The 25,000-nt window shown below is 43.8% G+C and overlaps 1 protein-coding gene and 1 long non-coding RNA gene across 2 annotated transcripts in view; one reads left to right on the top strand and one right to left on the bottom strand.

Annotated features, from left to right (window-relative positions):
* LOC142464037 (uncharacterized) overlaps positions 1–4,862 on the bottom strand; it is a 13,366-nt gene extending 8,504 nt beyond the window's left edge. Inside the window, exons 1-2 of the long non-coding RNA XR_012787564.1 lie at positions 4,643–4,862; positions 2,914–3,066 (exon numbers count right to left, since the gene is read on the bottom strand). This is a non-coding gene — a long non-coding RNA (uncharacterized LOC142464037). The remainder of the gene's footprint in view (positions 1–2,913; positions 3,067–4,642) is intronic.
* Positions 1–25,000, top strand: part of DENND5A (DENN domain containing 5A) — a 55,848-nt gene that overhangs the window by 18,747 nt on the left and 12,101 nt on the right. The window contains 17 exon segments of the mRNA XM_075567066.1: positions 3,922–3,993; positions 6,024–6,133; positions 7,483–8,143; positions 8,481–8,668; positions 10,318–10,635; positions 11,235–11,450; positions 13,443–13,677; positions 14,924–15,074; positions 15,485–15,578; positions 18,748–18,879; positions 19,248–19,400; positions 19,492–19,576; positions 21,415–21,499; positions 21,708–21,836; positions 22,119–22,240; positions 23,242–23,387; positions 23,759–23,877. Coding sequence (XP_075423181.1) covers positions 3,922–3,993; positions 6,024–6,133; positions 7,483–8,143; positions 8,481–8,668; positions 10,318–10,635; positions 11,235–11,450; positions 13,443–13,677; positions 14,924–15,074; positions 15,485–15,578; positions 18,748–18,879; positions 19,248–19,400; positions 19,492–19,576; positions 21,415–21,499; positions 21,708–21,836; positions 22,119–22,240; positions 23,242–23,387; positions 23,759–23,877 — 3,016 coding nt within the window.

Genomic DNA, 25,000 nt, shown 5'->3' with positions numbered 1-25,000 from the left:
GGGGGGGGGGGGAGTGACAGGACAGGAGGCAAAGGATCAAAAACCCACCTCCTACCCCCCCGGGCGGGCAGAGGGGGGGAAACACCGCGCAGAAGAGCCAGGAGCCGCGGGCAGAGACACACACCACGTGTGCTCTGCCGCAGGAAGCGGAAGCCCCGCCCCCAGGCACGCTGTTCCTGCACCCAGCCCCCAGGCCCTGCCCACCGCCCCCAGGCACGCTTTCCTTAAACCCCCCCACGGCGCCCTTCCATCCATTCCACATGCCGGTCCTTGGTGAAGGATGATGCCGGGGGGCGGGGCTTAATGCCGGGACGCTGGGGATTGGCCAACAAGGTAGGAAACTGCCGGGGAGGGGGGGGGGGGGGGAGGCGGCATTAAAAAAAAATTACTTACCAGCCGGGCTGCTGCAGTCTCCTCCTCCGCGCCGCCGCAGACTCGCGCACAGCGCACAGCGCACCGCAGCTAACTACTCGCGCACCGCCGGCAACAAAAAAAAAAAAAACGGGGACACATTGAGGAATATCCGGGACATTTCCGGTACACACAGAAAAGCGGTACAGCTCCCGAAAAACCGGGACTGTACCGGCAAAAGGGGGACGGGTGGTCACCCTAGCGATGCTCTACATCAGGGGTGTGCAAAATGGGGGGGGGACGTGCACGAGATTTTTCAGGGGGGGGGGGCGCGGTGGCTGCAGAGGCCCTGTGCTCTTCCCCACGGTATTTGAAGCACCAGTTCAAGCAATATCCTACATGTGTTTTTTTTTTTTTTTTTAAATCAGTTGTGTACTATGAGAAAATACTTGTAGCTTTGAAAAATATATATATATATATATATATATATGTTTGTAAGGACATGTAGCCCTTGTACCCCCACCCTAAGTGAGATTGGAGTCATCTGCTAATCTGGCGACTCCATTTAGGTGTTGGTGCTGTACCTGTGGCAATAGGCGGGCTGAGTGCTCCGCGGTGTTGTGGGGAGAACAGGACAGGTTTACAGGTTACCTTAGTCGTGGGTGCAGCGCTTCCAGTCAGCATGGATCCTTGGGATGGAAGGAGAATCCATACTGACACCTTGTTCTTGATTCTCAGACAGTGATCACATTGTTGATGGTACAACTGTGTTTATTGGCAGGTACATATCTCACAGCGTGGCATTTCTTTCATCTTTGGCTTGTTCATGCTAATGGTTCTACTCCTAGGCTTCCTAGTGAGACCCAGGGCAGTTGATCCTCACTCCACAGAGGGAGGGAGAGAGACAGAGAGAGAGAGAGAGAGAGAACCCAGAACTTTGGGAGAGTGCCAATATTTATATCCTTTGGGTGTGACTGTAACTCTACCTCATAACAAGCCAGATCTGGATACTGATAGGCCATCACATTCAGTATGTGGCCCAATCAGTACCCACCCCTCAGGCTGACACTCTCAGGCTGTTGCTAGGCCCGCCCTTGGATACATCTAATATAGCCAAGGCTGCAAAAGCACACAGGGCCTATTTGAAGGAATTAGCCCATCCACTGCCTGCACCTATCAGGACTTACACTGGTAGGGCCCAGGAAAAGAAGTAGCGGCCGGAGGCTAGGCTACAGACATTTTGACTGTTTCTAATGTAGGAAGCCTTTCCAAAGTGACTGCCCCCTTCCCCTTCTGACAGGCTCTGGCTCTTGAGCCCCGCCCTCTCTCTAGCAGTGCACCAATTGTATCTAGTAACTGCCCAGTCAATCATATTCTAGGACTACATTGCCCAGAATGCTGTGCAAGAACTGAATTAAAAACCCCGGAGCAAAGCGATCGATTACAGGAGAACGGATCGATCTGCAGCTTAGCTAATCACTTGTCAGTGTGCAGATTGTATTGATGCACATATTGACTGGGAAAAAACAGAATATATATATATATTTTTTAAAACGGCAGCTTGAACTGCAGCTTTAAATTAAATGCCGGGGGATCGCGTGAGGCCTCTGCAATGTCTCCAACCTTGTCCTTGGCGACACGTCGCCATGGCAAAGCAGCGGCAAATGATGACATGGGGTCACGTGACATCGCAACGTGACCCCCGCGGTGCTATTTGTCGCCGAAAACAAGGAAGGAAGGAGGGGGGGGGGCACGAGCCGGTGAAGAGAGCAGGCAGGGTTGTGCAGGGGGAAAGTTTGCACCCCCCCGCTCTACATATCATAGAATTGTCATCTTGTTGGGTTCTAGGCCTCATAAGTATCTCCTGACTTTCCACACTGCAAGATCAGTATGTCTGTGGAGATGACTGCTATATTAGCAAGTGGCCAAGTAGGTGTCCTTGGTTCTTTTTATAGTTTCTGGATAGGAATTCTCTTGGGTCCCAAGTCGGTCTGTTTTTTTTTTGCTTTCAATACCCAATGTCTTGAATCTTCAAAACACCATGTTGCAAAATGTTCTAATTCATAAACCAAGAGAAGTGACACGGGGTGGAAGTGAATGTGTGTCGTGAGGAACTGAACCCCCCCCCCCCCTGCAGACTCGGACGCACACCACTTTCGGTTTAGAGGTTACACTTTAACAGCTAGCGGGAAGAAGATCAGTGACCCCGATTTTGCAAGTTAACAGATTTCAGTTTTGTGACGGGAATTTAGTGTAATTTGAAAAATGTCAAAATGTAAACTTTTTAGTTTTTACAGTAATCAGTGGGTGACACAAGTGCTGATAACACCTTTTGTCCTTTAAAAAACAAAAACAAAAAAAACCAAAAGATTATTCCTTAATTAATTAGTTTAGCTGCATTTTGTGATATCCATTAAGGAGTCGGCATGATAATTCTTCATGGATTCAATTTTACTGTACAGGGCGGTCGAAACTTCACAGGTCTTCAAAGTGTAAACTTCACAGCCTACCACAAATAGATTTATCCAGGACAGATACATATGCTGTTAAAATAAAGCTGACCTTGTTTGTAACGGGGCGTCCAAAGTTGCCAGCAACCCCGAGACTACAACATGATGGCAGCCACCGACTTCATTACGTCCATCTGCAGCCTGATGTGCTCTGTGATGGCTGAATCTGATGGACATGACTTTATATTTCACAGGATCCCAAATTCTGTAAAATAAAAACAAATATCAGAACGCACACCTTATTTTGGAGAAAAATCTCATCACCGTACGAATCTGTAAGTAGAAAGAGCCGGATCCGCCCAAATCCGTTTCCCGGATTTTGACTGATGTTAGCCCCAAAATCCGTTTGGCGGTGTAAAATCCGCAACCGGATTTGGGGCGGTTTTTAATCCACACGGATTCATCAAAAACAGCCATTGGATGCAACCCGTGGACGGATTTGTAGAATACAATCTGCGGATTCAACAATCTGAAATCTTCCAACAGATTGCGGAATCCGCGGATTGGAGTCTACAAATCTGTCCACGGGTTGCGGAGTGTTAGTAATAATAATAAAAAACTACAAATCGCCATTTTTGAGATTTGATCCGCTGGAATCCGCGAATCAAAGGAACCGGACGATCCACCACGGATCCATATTCGTCCATCTCTGTCTGCAAGGTCTCCATCACCTCAAAAATAAATATGAATTAAAGGTCAGCCGCTGAATCCTACCTGAAGAGGTTTGTCCATAAGATGCCAGACTGGCACCCAAAACGTTACATGCTAAGATCCAGGTCCCCAGAATGGTGTACAGTATTTGGGAATAAAGGCATGCTAAAGCTTGGCACCCTAAGTGAGTTGATCACTGGTATCAGTAATAGGTGTTAAACAGCAATGTAACCCTCCCCATGTGTGTGCTACATTACCTTATTTTGACATCTGTTCATTGTATCTCCCGTTGTACCGAGCTGCGGGATTATGTTGGCACGTTACATAGATGATCTTAACCAATGCCTAGTAAATGTCTTGGATCCTTGCAGCTGACCCCCTTGTAATCTGCTGTTGTTTTATTATTTAGCGCTATGTGAGTACATACAGGCTTCTAAAGCCAGAGATGGGGTCGGACGTTTCATATCCAGCGCAGCCGAAGGTAAACCTGACCGAATGAGATGTCCCCGCTTACTGGCTCTTCTAACGTCGCGCCTGTGGTCCAAAAGGCATTTTACGGCTCATACATATATTATACACACACTAAACCCTTTCAGTCAGAAGGCACTGAAGGGGGAAGGAGCAATACAAAAATCTAAAATAAAATGATTCTTATCCATGCTTTCTTGGCGTTTGTATGTCGTGCTTAACACGCATGCGGCCATATGTTGCACATCCCTCTGGCTGCTTCTGCTACATCCCAAAAACGTCTCCTCAATGCTTCCTTGTAAATTACTATATGGGTATTATAAAATTTGTTTCATTTATTGTTTACGAATGAAAGGATAATTAGTTGAAAAAAGGTTGAGGAACAAACAATTTGGAGATGAGATTATAATAAAACCGATCCAAAGACAATAGAAACATACTTATTTTGTGGCCAATTGCCATGTGCTGTAAATTGTGACTTGTCTCAAGTGACCTCAGAAATCCAACATGGCTTCCACCAGCTATTCACCCTTAAAGTGACAGTGACCGACAACACATTACACAGCAAGCTCAATCATTTCACTTTATATTTCAGTTTGTGTTGCTCCTTACATTCTCATAACACGTCAGGCTACATTTTCAGAGCCTACAGCTGGACTTACCCCGTTTGCTGCCTCTGGGGCTGGGACCTCAACGTTCCTTACTGCATTGAAAGCCCTGATTGTTGCAAAACGGTTACGTTTGCTGGATCTTCTCCCAGTTAATTTCCTTTCCTTTCTGTTTGGCAAAGCGGACTGTTTAGGAGGTGGCGGGCTTTCACACTGTCTCTTAAAGCACACTGTACAATCTGTTTTTAATGTTTTGCTTCTTAATACACATTTCTGTATATGTGCCTTCCTTTGCTGGGGTTTATGCTTACTAGCTGCAACTTTTGTGTAAATGTGCTTAAACCGGCAATTCATCTTAAGTGGGGTTTATTATGGGAATAAAGTGCTTTTTTTTCTTTTTTCTCTAAGATAAAAATGTTTGGTTATCAACCAATAAGGAAGCAGATTATTAAGTAGTACCTACTCTGCAAGATGATTTCTAATTGGCTCTTCTACCCTGCAATTCAAAAATATATACATTCGTATTTTAACGGAGCCGTACCTCCCCCGCACCCTTTTTTTCTTTACATAGGTGAGACGCAGGGGGTCCCCAGAGCTGAACCATTTTAATAGCGGGGACGCCCTGGATCACTAGCTCAGGTGCTCCCTGGTTGTTTAAATCCTGTCATGTAGGCCAATAGGAAGCGTTGTGGTTTCCTGTTAACCAGCGTGTTGCAAGAGAGATTGAACCCGCCATTTTTCTTTTTTTTTTTTGCTTTGGAGACGGCAGTTTTGGCACTACATTGTTTACAGGTGTGTGTCTCGGCAATCAGGGGGTCCCCGGAGCGGAAATAAATGCGGTTAAGATCCAGAGACCCCCTACTTCAAACCTATGTCAAAAAAAAACCAATAGGAGGGATTACTTCTTTTAACTGCTGACACCATAACACATGGGTGACCAACTCCAGTCCTCAAGGGCCAGGTTTTCATTATATCCCAGCTTTAGCACAGGTGGCTCAGTCAGACTGAAGCAGGGATATCCTTAAAACCTGGCCTGGTGGTGGCCCTGTGTGGCTGGAGTTGCGATAACCCTTTATCTAGTAAAGTAAGGGTTAAATATATACGTATAACATTTTTTTCACCCCTGTTAAGCTGTACTGCTGCTTTTAAGTGCAACTAAGAAATACAAGTGGCTATTGTACTGTCTTTAAAAAAAAAAAAAAAAAAAATGCTTGTGTAAAAACAAAGAATTCGGGTAACAATTGAATTTTTTTTAATTTTTTTTTTTTTTATCTATGCACAAAAATAACCCTGCGATGTTTCTTTATCTCTATCTTGCTTGTTAACCGGCTTGTCCTTTTTTTGTTTTTTTTAATGTGCACGTTTTTCTGGGACTCGTGACTGCCAAACGTGGGTGAGAAATGCGTTTACGGCCTGTTTCTGTTTCCCGTTCAAGGAGAGAACTTTGAACAGACTCCCCTCAGACGCACTTTTAAATCCAAAGTGCTCGCCCGATACCCCGAGAATGTGGAGTGGAATCCCTTTGACCAGGATGCAGTGGGCATGGTATGTTGTGTCATTGCTTTTATATATTCCCTCCCCTCCCTCTCAAGTTGCGCTCTCGCTGCCTACATTCTTGGTTTTACTTACAATCCGTCCATTATTATTTGGTTGCACAACCCTTTTTAAAATGTATCCTCAACCAGCGGTGGAAGTGAGACGGTACCAAGGCGTGGACCGCAATCCCACCGTGTTTATGCACCAACTTAGTAACATTCCCTTTAGGAAAAACCAAAAACTTCCTTTTAAAAAGTATGGGAGTGTGACAGGGCACACGGTCCCCCTCCTGTTGTTTGCACATTTTATATTCGATGAACATTTCCACTTTAAAGGTTTTTAGCAGCAGTGTCCAAATCCAGTCCTAAAGGGCCACCAACAGGTCAGGTTTTAAGGCTATCCCTGCTTCAGAACAGTGTTGAAGACTGAGCCATAGTTTGTGCCACCAGTGCTGAAGCAGGGACTGTTTCAGCCACCTGTGCTGAAGCAGGGACATCCTGAAAACCTGACCCGGTGGTAACCCTGGGGGACTGGAGTTGGCCACTCCTCTTTAAATTTAAATATAGTACCAGTCTTTATTTAACTCTTATTTTTCTTTGACCACTCGTCCTCAACTTTATTAACCTCTACAGTGCTGGGCGAGCCAGAAAATATTGCAGGCCTTTCCAACATTTAAAGGGTTAGCCAATGTTTCGGTAAACAGGTACAATGAATAAAGAGTTGTTACTTCTCGGAGAGTCAAGCAACTTGTTCTTGTCTTTATTACTATTAATAGGCAATAACCAGCTTTTAAATTGGAGGGAGAGCAGCTATTATTTTTCTAAAATAGGTCACAGTGCTTTCTCCTCTACCAATTAAGTTTGGGTTATTGTTGGATTTCTCTTATGGGAATATGGGATTGTGGTGTTGGATTAGTGCAAAGCTCTAGTGACACATTTAGTTTTGGAATATCTGGGACCGCCGACATTCCAGCTTCACCGTCCTGTATTTGCTAATGTAGTGATCGTATGGTCCCAAACCTCCACCGACCTGGGGAACAGGGAGGAGATACTTCCTTTCCACTCTGGTCGCAGCCACGGATTTGGGTTGCGACCTGCCATACACATACGCAAAAAAGGGCCATGGAAGTGTCCACCCTTAAAACATTCCTTCAAGGTTATATGGGCACTCTAGAGGTTACACACAACACTTCAGCCCTTTCATACTAATGCATTTTCCTGTCCAAAAAGCATAAAAGGCGCGTGGAAAATTAAACAAATAAGATTCAATTTGGTAAATGCTTTTATTTTTGTACTTCCAATTTGTTGCCAAATGCATAGTTTGCTTAATTTCCCTTTTAAACGTTTCATTTTTGACAGCTATGTATGCCCAAAGGATTATCTTTCAAGACTCAGGCGGACCCCCGAGACCCTCAGTTCCATCCATTTATTATTACAAGAGAAGATGGATCCAGGACATTTGGGTTCTCCCTCACCTTCTTTGAGGAGGTTACCAGCAAGCAGATCTGTAGTGCCATGCAGACATTGTACCACATGCACAACGCAGAGTATGACATCATCCATACGTCTGCAACTAACGGCAAAGACAGCGATGAGTGCATAGAGGATTGTAACGACACTTCTGTATCCAAATTACAGCGGTTTAACTCGTACGACATTTCACGAGATACATTATATGTCTCCAAGTGCATCTGTATGATTGCCCCCATGTCCTTCATGAAGGCCTGTCGGAGAGTTCTTGAGCAGCTTCATCAGGCGGTGACGTCACCCCAGCCTCCACCGTTACCCTTGGAAAGCTACATCTACAACATTCTCTACGAGGTTCCTCTTCCACCAGCTGGGAGGTCCTTGAAGTTTTCCGGAGTGTATGGACCCATCATATGCCAGAGGCCAAGCACCAACGAGTTGCCATTGTTCGACTTTCCAGTTCATGAGGTTTTTGAGTTACTTGGTGTAGAAAATGTACTGCAGCTCTTCACCTGTGCACTGCTGGAATTTCAGATACTGCTCTACTCCCAGCGTAAGTAAATCGCAATCGTTTTTATTGTTTTTTCCTGTCTGTCTTTGAGTCACCTGTGTGGAAGCAGGGATATCCTTAAAACCAGACATGTTGGGGTGTCTTGAGGACTGGAGTTGAGCACCCCTGCTGTATAGCATGAATCTTTTTAAAAAAAATATTTTAGTGCAGCCTGCTTCACCATGCCTTTTTATGTAACATCTCTCCAAAAAGTGCCATACATATTTATTTTTATCTTGGCATTAGAGATTTAGCCGTCAACGAGACCGTTTGAAGAGACCATCGATGGAATGGAATGTCCTGTCTCTTGACATGTTAATGACATTCTCTTCTCTTTCAGATTACCAGCGATTAATGACGGTGGCAGAAACCATCACTGGCCTGATGTTTCCATTTCAGTGGCAGCATGTGTATGTCCCAATTCTCCCAGCCTCCTTACTCCATTTCTTAGATGCTCCGGTCCCGTATCTAATGGGCTTGCACTCCAACGGACTTGACGACAGGTCTAAGCTGGAGCTGCCACAAGAGGTAGGCATGCAGTGATGGGATGTCAAACTGATGCATACATTTCCATCTCGCTGGCTTTATGAATACTCTATTCAAGAATATCATTCAAATAAGATGCCGTCTAAATTTAGCATAAGTTAAACTTGATGGACGTGCCTTTTTTTTTTTCAACCTCATTTAATATGTAAGATGGTCATATACAACCATCATACAATACCAATGTTTCTAGGCATTTTATTTGCGTATAATAAGCGATGTAGCCATACAATGTAAGTTACTAAAATCAGCGGTGTGCTCTAATTTGTTTTTTTTCCCTCTGATTTTGTGGGAAGTTCCCAGCTGACTTAGACAATGTAGCTAAAGAAATGGTTTGAGTCCCACTGAGTTCAAAATGACTGGTGGAAAGTTTGTTTGAGGCTCCCTCCCCATTGTTAGTCAGAGTTCAAATGTATTTATACCAGAGTAACATTGTCAGTATAAAAATAGTTAACCTGCTTGCAGCTGGAGACACCCATAATGCATGGCTTCATTTATTTTAGGTCTCTGGAGCTGAACTGTTAATTTCAGCTCTGGGAACCCTTTGCTTCCAGAGATACTTGCCTACATATGGGATGCCGGTATCTCTGTGGAGTTTAAATGTCCCTGTCACGCTGGGCAATAGAAAGCCACACCGGATGACGTCACTGCTTCCTATTAGCCCACGTGACACGGGACATTTAAACACCGCCGTTTTGTAAGGCACACGGTTCCCTGGCTGCAGATACCGGCACCCCCTAGGGAAGTAAGTATCTCTGGAAGCAGTGGGTCCCCGGAGCGGAAATGAACACAGTTCAGTCCCAGTGACCCCCTGCTTCAATCCTGTAATAAAAAAAAAACAACAAAATACATTAAACCTGTATAGCTGCTTTAAAGTAGCAATTAATCCCACTCCGTTTACAAAATGTTTTTGTAAACAACTTGCCAATGTAAATGTCTTCCTTAAATGTATCCTCGTTTTTAAAGCAAATTGTAATTTTAGGTGCAGTTTCCAAATGAGGATGGAGTAAAAGTTCTCTGAGCATTTCACCAGATTGCTATTCTGCCAGCGCTATGTGGCACACACGGATCTCTCCTTATATAATCGTGGGATTGTTCTGCAGAGCTGAATGATTCCTTGTCTCTACTCTGCAGCATTCAAACAGAGCTGGCTTTTTCTGAGCAGTCATGAGTTGGCTTAACACGTTTTGGGTAATCTCGGCTCTGCAATGCAGTGAACAAGATAACTGGCCTACTTTCTATTTCTGCGACATAATCATTTCTATTTGGTAATCCCTTCTACGGGCTTGAATGTGCCCGTTTCAATTTTTCTATCCACCACTTGTAATGAAAGTATTAACTTTTAATATTACCTTTTTTAATGTGAAGAAATGTAATTTATTTTGCAGTATGTACAGAATTTCCAATGCGTTGACGGCATTCAGACATGTAACGGGTTGTCGAATGGTGATTAATATTGATTATTTTATACTGGGAGTCGGCTTTTAGTACTTAAAATCCTAGAAAAAGACAACAATTTCAGGAATAAAGGGAAGAAGAATCCCAGTTGTTTTTTTTGTAATGATGTGTAATGTGTCTGCTTATGCCTTTTGCTGCCAAAGGTGTCAAAATAGGTGTTCTCATTTGTCTTTCAGGCCAACCTCTGCTTCGTGGACATAGATAACCATTTTATCGAGTTACCAGAAGATCTGCCTCAATTTCCAAACAAGCTGGAATTTATTCAGGAGGTGTCAGAGATCCTATTGGCCTTCGGGATACCCCCAGAGGGCAACTTGCACTGCAGCGAGAGTGTCTCCAAGCTAAAAAATCTCAAGGCATCAGACCTTGTGTCTGATAACAAGAATGGAAACCTGGCTGGGTCACCATTAAATTCATATGAACTGCTGAAGGAAAACGAGACCATAGCACGACTTCAAGCGCTGGTCAAGAGGACTGGCGTGAGCTTAGAGAAGGTGAGTTTCCTTCCTCGAAAATCTACACCAATATATCTGTGTTAACAACTTACTACATCGTAGTCATGTGATTCTAATCCAATCCTGGTATTTAAAGTGTCCATTTCCAGTTGAGATGTTTGACTATTGGGATGCATTATGGTCTATTAGAAAGAAAGCAAGGACTGGACTGAAGGTGCATGATAACATGGACTTATGTTGGCAATACTATGGTATTTATGGTGATGGTGATAATTAGTCTTCAAAGTGCCCTTAAAAGAAGAGGGCGCAATGGCTGTTGTCAATGGATTTGAAACCAATGGGCACAAGCTCTTTGGAATGCAGTATTAGTCTTAAATGAGCCCCTCACCTTTCCAACAGTGTAAAGTTATATGTAGCTGCATCGCATGTGTGTTTATATTCATTTGTATTTTGGACACATCCCTGATTCTCTCTCTGGAAACATTTGGGGTTCATGTCTGTAAAATGCCTTTTTTCCGATGTCCATGCTTAACCTCTGAACAATCGATTTGCGATTCAAACTGTGGGTTTGAAGCACTCGCTGCCTGCAGCTTCACCAGTTTAAAAAAAAATAATAAATGACCTTTCATTTCATGCAGTTGGAAGTACGAGAGGAGTCGAGCAGCAAGAAGGACCTGAAGGCTCAGTGCGACGAAGAGGAGCTAAGAGTCCACCAGTTAAACATCCAGGTGCGGGAAGTCTTCGCAAACCGCTTCACCCAGATGTTTGCAGACTACGAAGTGTTTGTGATACAGCCCAGCCAAGACAAGGAGTCCTGGTTCACCAACAGGGAGCAGATGCAGAACTTTGACAAAGTAAGTGTCCTGACTTGATCTGCCGTTTGGATACATTATGTTTTTAATTCTGAGTTATTACAATTTCTCTAAGCAAGTCAGCCACTGGGTGTTGTACCTGGTAGGTTATGTATCTGGCACGCGACATAATACTGATATCATAATGCACATAGCCTGGTGGCAGATAAGGAGAGTCAGATAGCTGTAAAGTTTACACAGAAAGCCGACAAAGAAAGAGAGGAATTCAGTTTGCATGTGAGGAAACAGTAAGAATGCTGGAGATTGAGAGAGAGGCGGAAATAATTGGGAACATCATAAGATATTAAAGGAAAGTGATGGAAGTGAGAGATTAAAGGGGGGTGTGGGAAGAGAAGGGGGGAGGGATGAGGCTGGTTTCTTAAAATTCTTAAGCAGCACCTGGCAGAAAAGCATTACCTTCATAAGGTGTGTGTGTGTGTGTGTGTGTGTGTGTGTGTATGTATATGTATATATTTTAACAGCTTTACAATGTGGCCACTTTGGCAGCAAATACATTAAAACAATGGGAGGGAAATTCATCAACAATGTTTAAGTTCTGTGGGTGTCATTTCTGTTTAACTTTGCAGTTTTGTGGGAACTTATGATGGATATTAAACTAGCTGAATGTACCCGGCGTTGCTCTGGAATTCTAAGAAACCAATCACTCTCTCCTTCCCCTCATTTCTCTCCCTCCCATAACCTTCCTTTAATATCTTATGATGATCCCTAATCTCTCGCTCTGTCTCGCTCTGTCTCGCTCTGTCTCGCTCTGTCTCGCTCTGTCTCGCTCTGTCTCGCTCTGTCTCGCTCTGTCTCGCTCTGTCTCGCTCTGTCTCGCTCTGTCTCGCTCTGTCTCGCTCTGTCTCTCTCTGTCTCTCTCTGTCTCTCTCCTCCACTGCCAACTGACTCCCTCTCTTTCTTCGCTTGCTTTCTGTGTAAACTTTATAGCTATCTGACTATCTGCCACCAGGCTATGTATATTATGAGGGAGAGAAAATCTTCCCCCAACGGGACAGGTAGACAGCAGCACAGCAATGGAAGAAGAGAGGCTGGGTTGAGTTAAAATAGACTTTAATCAGACATCGTGCTGACAAGTCCTCTGATGCATTTCGGTCCGTGGGACCTTTATCAAACTCTTTGATAAAGGTCCCACGGACCGAAATGCATCAGAGGACTTGTCAGCACGATGTCTGATTAAAGTCTATTTTAACTCAACCCAGCCTCTCTTCTTCCATTGCTGTGCTGCTGTCTACCTGTCCCGTTGGGGGAAGATTTTCTCTATCTACTAACACCGCAGGCACGCCGGGTTGGTGCTACGCCTACACGCTGATTCCACGTCTCTCCTCGTCATCCTGCTGCGACGCCTGAGCCGCCGGTCACGTGACCGCCCCCTGCGACCAGCTTGGTGCAGGAGGGTTGGCGGCGGATGCATCCACGCTTCTTACGGATGCCAGGACCATCACTTCGGGGTACGCTGAAGGCACAGAGGAGCATCGTTATTCCATCCTTCATACCACACACTCATCAACCGTGAGTCTTTCTATCTCGGCATTTTGGAGCTCTTTCTGAGCCAGCCGCTGGGAGAGACATCAGGTCATATATTCAAGCTGTTTCTATACAGCAGTGTGGTAGGATTTCAATATGACTATCTCTTTAAGGCTTACAGCACCACCCGCAACTTTCTACTGAGCACCTATAGGGTTAAGAATTTTCTTCACCTGTGTATACCTATGTATATTATGACGTTGTGCCAATTTCCTGGCCTACCAGGTACAACACCCAGTGGCTGACTTGCTTCTCAGAGAAATTGTAATAACTCCTAGAATTAAAAAATAGCTTGCATCCGATCAGAGACAAAAACCTGCTCCTTGATCTCAAGAACCATCATGCAAAATGTGGTTACGGTATCTTAAGAAGTGTCCAAATGCAAATATACAGTAGATTCCAGTTTTTACATTAATAACAATGAATCTCTTTCTGTTTGTCTTTGTCTAGGCATCTTTTTTATCAGACCAGCCAGAACCTTATTTGCCCTTCCTATCCCGATTCCTGGAGACCCAGATGTTCGCTTCATTCATTGACCATAAAATTATGTGCCATGATGACGATGACAAAGACCCAATCTTACGGGTATTTGACTCAAGAGTGGACAAGATTAGGCTGTTAAACGTTAGGACGCCCACATTGCGCACATCCATGTACCAGAAGTGTACACTCATCGAAGAGGCAGGTAAGCTTGAAGGAATAACTTGGTGGTAAGGATACTGCCTTCGAAGCTGGAATCCCAGTGTGAGCTCTTTTTGTAACCTGAAAATTAGATTGTAAGCTCTTCAGGGCAGCGACTGCCAATATCTATGTGTAGAGCTGTGCATGTGGTCAGTGCTGTATGAGAAAAAGACACCCTAAAAGAAAGTATGGTGAAGTTGGATAGGATGGAAACATTTAAATAAATCGAGGGTATCAATGAGAGAGGAAATATTTATCAAAGGATATGCTGTAAAGCTGGACAGAAAGTTTACAGGCTAGGTCACTGAAAGCATAGTGCATGCATGGAACAGCATCCCAGCAAAGGTGGATATGAATGCAATAAAACACTTTAAAGCTGCTTTGGATAGACGCAAAAAGGGGAGCGGTGGTGAGAACACGTCCCATGTAGTCTGAGGCTTCGCAGTGGGAATAAGAATGTGCAGAATTGGTTGTTCCTCACCTGCAACCAGTTCTCATTTCTCATTGGTTCCCTACAGCGCCATATGTAGCTGGTTTGTAGCCCTGCTTACCACAGATGTGTGGGTTTTGCCAGCCTCCTTAAGTTGATTTCCCTTTTAATATAAAGCGCTCCATAAGGCTCCCCCTGTATACCAGCTTGGTTCCCAGTTACTGTAACAACATATGTGGGTGCTCTTGGCCACAACCCACATTTTAAGATGGTTCAACAGGGCTCGGGCAGTTTGTTTTGCCTCGTGCTACCCATCCGTTGCTTTGGGGATTGGCTGTAACTGAAATTGCTCACTTGTTGTTCATCTGTTGGCATTGGACTGTGTAGGCCAGAGGTGGCCAACTCCAGTCCTCAAGAGCCACCAACAGGTCAGGCTTTCACAATATCCCTGCTTCAGCACAGGTTGCTCGGTCATTGACTGAGCCACTGATAGAGCTACCTGTACTGAAGCAGGGATATCCTGAAAACCTGACCTGTTGGTGGCCCTTGAGGACTGCAGTTGGCCACCCCTGGTATAGGAAGATGTCTGCTACTCGTTCCTCCCCCCTCCCCCCCAAATAAACCGTTATACAACAACTGAGTGTGTCCCATGCTGTGTACCATCTCATACGATGCCAAGTTTGCCCCTTCTAATACCTATTTACTGTTGTGGAATATAGGATAAACTCACGCAAACCTAAACATGGCATACCAGGCACATTCTTTCTCTGTGTTGAGGCTACTAATACAATCTATATCTTGTTTTTTCTACATTACACAGTGAAATCAATAGAGATGCGACTCACAAAAATCGACCACACCGCAATCCACCCACATTTGTTGGACATGAAGATTGGACAGGGGAAGTATGAGCCAGGATTTTTCCCTAAACTTCAGTCTGACGTACTTTCGACTGGACCAGTTACCAACAAGTGAGAAAGCAAAGCTGATCCGTGTTATACGCGTGTGCAATAATAACCATGCATGCCTAAATGCTTGTATGTGTTTCATTGTCTTCATTTAGCATGTCTCATCATCTGTTGCTCAAAGATCCTTAAACACAAAGCATGCTGGGTGAGTTGGGGCTTTAAATCTACTATGTTGCTTATTCATTTCTTTTCTTCGAAAATGCCAGTTTATTTGCATTGGCCATGTGTGTCCATTAGGAATAGGATGTTGTTGCTTGGCTTTATTTTGCCATTAACTTGATGTTGCTCTGAAGATCTTGCACGATTGCCAATAGCGGTAACGCTATGCAGAACTTCTCTTGATGTTGGATGTCTTGCGTTTTTTCTTTTTGCTTGTAACAAAATCAACCGGTTTACGTTTTTTTTTCCTGCAGATGGACGAAAAGGAATGCGCCTGCCCAGTGGAGGAGGAAAGACCGTCAGAAGCAGCACACTGAGCACCTTCGGCTTGACAATGACCAGAGAGAGGTAAGACCTTGCCACGTGTGGCTGGAGCTGTCACCAAAGCCATGCCAACATCTATGTAGTATTGTGCTTTCAGGATTTCAGATCACTTGACACTGTACATAATTGCAATGTTTTTCCAATAAAGATGGACGCGGAGTTTCCAGGCATACCAACTAATGTAGAATATATTAATATTTTATACAAAACCAGTGCTCAAATGTCAGGGAAAATAACTATGTTTATTGCATATGGATCATAACATTTAGTTTTGTGCTATAAATGTTTCATTATTTTGCTTTTACCATTAGCTTGGCATGGCTGGATATGCTCATATCGTGTTGGTCCAAAAGTAATGGGCAGATATAAAAGTTTTGGTGTTGTATCCATTTTTAACTTCCTGTCTTGCTCTATAACCATTCTTTTTGTCTTATTTTCATACTTCTATCTTACGTCTCTATGTTGGTGCATGGCTTACAAAACCAATATCCTTACCAGCTCTTGAATTTTCCTCTGACAGGTCTTTATTTGCAGTTGTTTCTCTTATTGAAACAACTTTATTGCCTCTCCACTCACTATTATGTCCAAGATATACCTGGAGTGTTCTAGGTCTCCTGTATCTAAGATTGGGTTCTAGGTGGATACATAGTAGATGAGGTTGAAAAAAGACATACATCCGTCAAGTTCAACCTATGCTAAATTTAGACGACAGATACTTTATCCTATATCCGTACTTACAGTATATTGATCCAGAGGAAGGCAAACAAAAAACCCCAGTGAAATATCATCCAATGATATTTATTTATTTATTTATAAAATATTTTGCCAGGAAGTAATACATTGAGAGTTACCTCTCGTTTTCAAGTATGTCCTTGGCACAGAGTAAAACAAATAGTACATGGTTACAAGTACAGTTACATAAATGAACAGGGTATACATTATATACAAGACATTGTAAGGGGAAAAATAAATTCCTTCCTGACTCCAAGAATTGACAATCCGATTACTCCCTGGGTCAACATCCTTCCCATGTTTACTTATTTGGTATATCCCTGTATACCTTTCCTTTCTAAAAAGATGTCCAACCTTTTTTTGGACAGATCTATTGTATCTGCCATCACTATCGCCATGGATAGTGAATTCCACATTTTAACTGCCCTTACCGTAAAGATCCTCTTCCTTTTGTTGCTGGTGAAATCTCCTTTCCTCCAACCTTAAGAGATGACCCTGTGTCCTTTGTACTGCCCTTGGGATGAATAGTTCTTTTGAAAGCTCCTTGTACTGTCCAACGGATAGTATGGATATTTATTACCCGGACGAATTTGCAGCTCTGATATACCCCAGCGGGGCATCCACTAATCTTTTTGCTGAACATCTGACAGTTATGTAGAAGGTTGCACTGGCCTTGCCATCTTCTGAATATTGAATGCCTCTCTCTGCCCCGCTGGGGTATGAACACATGCCAATCTTGAATTCAATGCATAGCAGATGGTATATTTTATTGACATAATGCAGATCATAGTCCCCGTTCCCTGCTCTTCAGTACATTTCCGATCTCTATACCAGCTGCAGGCTTAGATATTGCCTTTTCTTAATAATGACAATCGAGGCTTGAATAGGTAAAATTTGAATAGAAGTGCTTTTTGTCCCTTAATTCCAGTTACCGTAAATGCCATCATAAAATCATCAAGGAAAAGGCGCTTTTGTCTTTAAAATGCCTGTTCAGCACCGAGGAAATAGGAACCATGGTGAATTAAGGCACCATCAATCTGCGTGACCTTTCCCCGCTTCCCAATCTCTTTCCATTCACATGATCAGTGTTGATTGGGCAAAGCTCTGTGCCTGAAGATATTTAGTATTCTCCAGTGCCATCATTCTGTAAATTTATGCTTCTATCGCTGGGTTTTTTTCCAGTTCCTTCCCACCAAATAGCTATATTCTTCATTGATTCAATTATGTTGGTTATGTCATGTCCACACTCTACAAAGCTTTTGACTCTGTAATGATTATTTGATGTAAGTAATATGCATGTATTGCTTAGACCAGAGGTGCGCAAACTGGGGGGGCGTGAGATTTTCTGCGGGAGGGGGGGGGGGGTAGAGGGAGGGGAGGTGGTGGTTACAAAGGTCCAGTGCTCTTTCCCCACAAAATTTTAAATTAAATGCCAAGGGAGGCGCGAGGCCTCTGTAACTCTTTCTTACTTGCTCTCCGGTGACACGTTGCCATGACGGCGCGGCTTCAAATGGCAACGCAACGTCACATGACGCCACCTATGGCAGAGAGCCGATAAGGATGGGGGGGCGAGAGCAGACAGCGGGGCGTTAACAGAAAACTTTGTGCACCCCTTGCTTAGAACAGTGATTCCCAACTTTGTACCGGAATGGTAAACTAATACATGTATGATGGCAAAGATGGGTACAGAGGGCTTAACCCTTTTGGGCAGCGGAGCGCCACAGCCTCTCTGGCAAACAGTCACGTGACCGGAGCATCTCTTCCATTTCCTGCACTAGAGATCGCTGAAGGGAGCGCAGGACGCAGTCTCCCCTAGAAAACCGACACTCTTAAGGGCATGACGCAGCCTCTACGTCAAGGGGCCCCTGGAGTGTCAGACCCCATGACGTACGGGCTACATCTTGTGGCATCCAAAGGTGCAGTACCCCCTACAATTGTGGGAGTGGGGGGGGGGGTTGTCCTTCATCTGTTTATTTACATGGATGGGAAAGCATGGACTCCCCGGAGCTGGGGGGGGGGGGGGGGAGGGAGGGAGAGGGGTGGTAAGAGCAGAGAGGAATCTTCCTTTAATTGCTTGGGAAAATGTCTGACACACAAGCGTCACTACGAACATGCATGGCTCCATAAATAGACACAGAAACCTATGCATACAGCCATAAAGCTCGTGGTCTTGCTTTTGCAGTGTAGTCCTATAGAAGAAGTAGAGCCGGAACTGTCGACATTCTGATCAGGGAGGAAGTCGCTGCAAAGATTAATTCCGGCATTAGAATCTAATCTAACCTGCCGACTAGTGGGTTTGGGAATCGTTAGCCTCGTTTTATAGCTAGAGATAAATTGCCTTAAACAATTAGGGCTATCTTTCAGGTATGTAATACCTTTCTGATGCATGTTAAGTGCCTTTTTAAAAAAAAATCCGTTTTAAAAATTATTTCTTCATTGCTCTTACTATATTGTACCCAAGAAATACATTCAAGAAGCAAGAAACCTGGGGAGCACCATCCGACAGCCCAAACTCTCAAACCTCTCGCCCTCTGTCATTGCCCAAACAAATTGGAAGTTTGTTGAAGGTTTGCTGAAGGAATGTCGGAATAAGGTATAGTATACACCCTGTCCTCCCACTGTTCAGTGCATTTAATTTCATATGTGCCTGTTTACAGCTTGCATGTCACCAACTTCAGTACATATTGCTTAATAGCACTGCACATACAGGGAATGTAGAGAATAGTAGACAAGCGGTCTACAATCTTCAGTATATGTTACATAGTAGATGAGGTTCAAAAAGCCATACGTCCATGTTCAAAGTATGCTAAATTTAGACGACCGATGTGAGGTTGGGCTAGTAATTTTGACGATGGTGGCCAGATTCTTCATCCTTGGAAAGAACCAAGTATTTTGGGGACACTAACTTGTGTGGCCATATCCACACTGCCACCTCATGTGAACTCCTGTATATTTTTATAGACCAAGAGGATGCTTGTTGAAAAGATGGGCCGGGAAGCTGTGGAGTTGGGTCACGGAGAAGTGAGCATCACAGGCGTAGAGGAGAACACTTTGATTGCCAGCCTGTGCGACCTCCTGGAGAGGATTTGGAGCCATGGATTGCAGGTGAAACAGGTAAATGAGTTGGCACTTTCTAATTAACGTACTGTAGGCGAACCTCTTCTTAAAGAGTATTGATCCTTACTTTGATATATTTGTATTACAGGGAAAATCTGCCCTGTGGTCCCACTTGTTACATTACCAAGACAATAGGAAAAGAATTACATCTGGTAGTTTCAGCAGCAGCTCAGGTAATGTTAAAATTTCTCCCTTTTAAAATGTATTCGATTTGATTATACTTTTATTAATTAAAGTTTTCGCAGTCTTTAATTTAGAAACTTCGGTGCCTGTCACCCCTTGGTTGCAATTTTAGCTTGGGTTGTGGGTCCACATAAAAAGTTGTTGCTCTGTCCATGTACATGCTGCACTGACTACCAGAAAGTGCAAGTATGCAAATAAAGAATGCTGCCGGTCCTTATTCTGTAAAGTGCAAATAACTTTCTGTGCAATAGTGCCAGGTCCGTGCAATTCACACTGCAGAATAAGGGCCAAAGTGTTTTTGTAAAATTAAAAAAGTAGGTTCACCAGAAACTGTGCCCCACTCAATGAACCGGTAGGTGACTTAACAGTTAACGATTGGATGATAAACCTTCATTAAAACAAAATACACAGTTATGACCCTGCAAGGAAAAATGTACTTTGTTCATTGATGTTGGGATATTCTAATGCTTGTTACCCACTCTGCGTTGTACTTGTGTACCAAGAATGAATTGTATGTCCCCCTTCACCAAGGAAGGGACTCTGTACAGTATTGCTACTCTGGTTCAGGTACAGACATGTAGCAGAAAAAGGGTTCGGGATCGCTAATAGATCCAGGTATGTGGAAATGGAAACACAAAATAGTGCAATACTTAAATATATAACCCACTCATATGGTCTGTGAGAGGTTCAAGGAGTGCGGTTATCCAGAGTGACCAACTCCTATGAACATCCAGACACCCTCGTTGTGTCCGTCAGGAGAAATGCGGAAGGCGGGGGGTCCCACACTTGAAAAATAGAAAAGACACTGATGGTCCAGATTGCTTTATAGATTAAAAACAATACAAGTAATACACTCACAAGCAAAATGCAAATGCAGGCGTTGAGAACCACCCAGGGTCGAATTCTGGAAGAGACGCAGCTCTTCCTCTCCCACTACAGCTACAACGGGCGTTCCAGCTGCAACGGGCGTTCCAGCTGCAACGGGCGTTCACAGGGAAAGTTGGTTAGTATCCGGGGACAGAGTAACCTATTCTCGGCTGAGAATACCTCCAGAATGTCCACCAACAGCTGAGAAGTCCTCCAAACGCCTGTGTAGCTCCACCCTATGCGTTTCACTCAGTCAAGCTTCATCAGGGGTTACATATATATTTATAATACTTGGATCTATTTGTGCTTCCGGGCCCTTTTTTCTGCGATTCATCTTTGGACTTGGATTGAGTCCTTTTTCAGGAGTAGCACTACATCCAGGGGCTGTATAAATCTATTTTTATTACACAAATTTGTGTTCACTTTCATCACTTATAAATGATAATATTTGCGCTGGGTTTCTTTCTGGTTGTGCTCGCAGAGATATAGCAGTCCTCCTTTGCCACTGTACCAGGTAAACTTCAGGCAAAGGAGCTTACACTCAATCATGTCTTCACGAGAGAGATGAATTTTTTAATTCAAATCCCGCCCAGGACATTCAATGGGACGTACAGATGTTCGCGTTCAACAAATTCCTGCAAGAGGAAAGAGAAGACTTGTACCCCAAGACCTCATCACAGCCGTCTTCCACCACACACCTTTTATTCTTAGACTTGTTTCTCAAATCGAAACTAAAAACTTGAATAGTAAAGACATATTATTATTTTTTTACTTTATAGACATATAGGAAAAATAGCAGACTAGCATGTCAGTGATTTTAAGTAGCAAACTGGTAAAACACAGAGTAAAATAGTCCTTTTGTTTCTGGTTGGTGTGTTGCCATGCTGAAAATGTTGGACACCACTTGGCTTGCTTAGATGTCCCAGTGAAACTAATCGAGGTGGCTGGCCTCTCATTCCAGGGATCTTTTTAGAGTGTGAAAGACGGAAATCTGACCCCTGCCCTGTTATGTCTCCTTTGAAGATCTCCCTTGTACAGGATATGCGGTGAGTCTGAACGTTGTCATGTTCATCTTCATCCAGTTGGGTCCCAGCCAGGGTCAGTGGTATAGTGGGGAGCTATTATAATGTATTTGTTCAACTTTTGCTGCTGTGTGAATTTACAACGTATGGAAGCTGTAGCCCATAGTGCGACTCTGTTTACATCCCCCTTAATTGTCCTATTTGAGTTATATTTATTTATTGCTAATCTCAGGCATATCCAGAACATTGGGGAAATCAAAACGGACGTAGGAAAAGCACGAGCCTGGGTCAGACTGTCCATGGAGAAGAAGTTGCTGTCCAGGCATCTGAAACAGCTTCTTCTGGATCACAATCTAGCCAAGTAAGATCATGCTGCCGATGGGTATGGCTTTCATCTAAGCTACTTTAGTGTTCAGATTAATCTCTTATCCTAGCATGACAAAAGGAATTTGGTTATGTGGTCTACACTGACGTCTTTATTCTGACGATACTCGGCATCCATATTCATGTCTAGAAATGTAAAAATACATGAAATAAATCTAAAACTGAGCATTTGTGTTCTCCTTTGGAGCTATTGCTGTGCTGAATACTGACATGATTAAGCAGTCCTGTGGTTGAATAAAATCTTGTCTCATTCCATTAGGAAACTATACAAACGATACGCCTTCCTGCGCTGTGACGATGAGAAGGAACAGTTCCTCTATCACCTGCTGTCCTTCAACGCTGTGGATTATTTTTGTTTTACCAATGTTTTTACAACCATCAGTGAGTTATCTTCTGTTCCCTTTGTATGTTTTTTATTTGCCGTTACAATGGAAGCTGCATGTTTTGAACACTTGTGTGTGTGTGTGTGTGTGTGTGTGTGATTTTTCTAGGAGAGATACACACCCTCACAGTGCTTTAGCAAAAATTTGACCTTTTACTGAACGGTTAATGTTTCGGTTCAATCTGTGTGTGTGTGTGTTGGTTTTTCTTAACGTAGCTTCTGCTGGTTTTTTTTTTTTTTTTAAACACTCGACTCCTGATTCAGAAGTAATTCACAGTGTGTCAGCAGTGAAAACCAGTCCACGATATATGTGTGTGTGTATAGACCATACGATACCGGTTGCAACACGACATCAAGGGACAGCACGCAGGTAAGTAGATCATAAATTTTCTATATTTGATAGACACAAAAAACTGCGTTTCGGTCCCCCAGTGGGACCTTTCTCAAGGTGGTGCCACTGGGGGACCGAAACATCGTTTTTTGTGTCTTCTATCAAATATAGAAAATGTGATCTACTTACCTGCGTGCTGTCCCTTGATGTCGTGTGGCAACCGGTATCGTATGGTCTGTTATTGCTTTATGGGATAAGCACCAAAACTTATTTACTTGCAAGTGTGTGTGTGTGTGTGTGTGTGTGTGTGTGTGTGTGTGTGTATGTGTGTGTGTATATATATATATATGTATGTGTAGAAAAAAGATCTTGCAACACCTGATGGATTGTCTTTTTTGAACGGACACACACTTGGTTATTTTAGATTTTATTGTGTTGCCATGCCATTAAATAGTTGACAAATTGATAAATACATAATGAGTGCAAGATGGCTGCTTCAATAAAATGAACACGTTTTCTCTTGTGATCCTGTCTCCTCTGCTCTTCTAATGACTTCAAGCAGTCACCATTTCTGTAAAAAGTTTTAAACACACAAATTAAAAAGCACTTGCTTGTATTATTTGATGGTAGGACTTTGTTTTGACTGTCTTCCCTCTCCGACCTCTGCAGTGATCCCATACCATATTTTGACCATTCCCAGCAAGAAATTAGGAGGTTCCATGTTCACAGCCAACCCATGGATCTGTATATCGGGTGAGCTGGGAGAAACTGGAGTCCTGCAGGTTCCCAGGAATATTTTAGAGATGACACACGAGGTTTGTCACTTTAACTGAATTGTTTATACAACGAAATGGTGAAATATGCAGCAGTCAGAATGACAGAACAGTCTCCCAGACGTGCCTATTTTTTTTAATATTCAACTGCATCTCGGAGCATGTACTAAAAAGAAATAAATGAAGTAGAACAAAGAATCCGCGGCAAATGAAGCTTAGAAGTCAATGTAATCATGTAATAGCAACATCTAAGAACGGGAATACTCAGGTGGTTTATTGCCCATGCTCAATTTATCAACTAATCCAACATGATCATCCAGGGAATATTGTGTTTTAACCAGGAACACAGAGCAAGATTGTTACTTGCGGCCTAGTTTGATAACGTGTCTCCTCCTTTTTGTCTCTTTACCCAGTGCCAGAACCTTGGCAAGCTGACGACCGTGCAGATCGGACACGACAATTCTGGGCTGTACGCCAAGTGGTTGGTGGAGCACGTCATGGTCCGAAACGAAATTACCGGGCACACGTACAAGTGAGTCCTCCAAAGTTTTTACTTTTAACGCCTTCCCTGATGGAGGGACCTGTCAACGCATTTCGCAGCAGACAAGGGGTGCATGGATTTAATTTTTTTTAATTGGTTTCCTGCCCATAGCGTAGCGCTACTTCTTGATCATTGTCCCTTTTACGAATTGGCCTTCTGGAAAAAAAAAGAGTAAAGTGTGTGTATATGTGTATGTATATGTGTATATACAGTGTTCGCCAAATCACCCAAAAATCTACTCGCCACCTAGCCCCGCCCCCAGCCCCGCTTTTTTTTTTTTTTTAAATGAATAAATTCCTAGTAAGAACAACATTTGTTTTTGACATTAGTTTATTTATTGTATTACATTATACTACAATTAGTCCTTGTTACGTGTGAGAGAGAGACGCAGGAGAGAGAGAGAGAGAGACGCAGGAGAGATAGAGAGAGAGAGACGCAGGAGAGATAGAGAGAGAGCGAGAGAGACGCAGGAGAGATAGAGAGAGAGAGACGCAGGAGAGATAGAGAGAGAGCGAGAGAGACGCAGGAGAGAGCGAGAGAGACGCAGGAGAGAGCGAGAGAGACGCAGGAGAGAGCGAGAGAGACGCAGGAGAGAGCGAGAGACGCAGGAGAGAGCGAGAGAGACGCAGGAGAGAGCGAGAGAGACGCAGGAGAGAGCGAGAGAGACGCAGGAGAGAGCGAGAGAGACGCAGGAGAGAGCGAGAGAGACGCAGGAGAGAGCGAGAGAGACGCAGGAGAGAGCGAGAGAGACGCACACAGAGAGAGAGAGAGACGCACACAGAGAGAGAGACGCACACAGAGAGAGAGAGAGGCACACACAGAGAGAGAGAGGCACACACAGAGAGAGAGAGAGACGCAGGAGAGAGAGAGAGACGCAGGAGAGAGAGAGAGACGCAGGAGAGAGAGAGACGCAGGAGAGAGAGAGAGACGCAGGAGAGAGAGAGAGAGACGCAGGAGAGAGAGAGAGAGACGCAGGAGAGAGAGAGAGAGACGCAGGAGAGAGAGAGAGAGACGCAGGAGAGAGAGAGAGAGACGCAGGAGAGAGAGAGAGACGCAGGAGAGAGAGAGAGACGCAGGAGAGAAGAGAGACGCAGGAGAGAGAGAGAGACGCAGG

Source organism: Ascaphus truei, chromosome 12 (genome assembly GCF_040206685.1).
Source record: "Ascaphus truei isolate aAscTru1 chromosome 12, aAscTru1.hap1, whole genome shotgun sequence".
NCBI lineage: Eukaryota > Metazoa > Chordata > Amphibia > Anura > Ascaphidae > Ascaphus > Ascaphus truei.
Note: the sequence above shows the minus strand (reverse complement) of the source record. Positions and strands in the feature narration are given on the sequence as shown.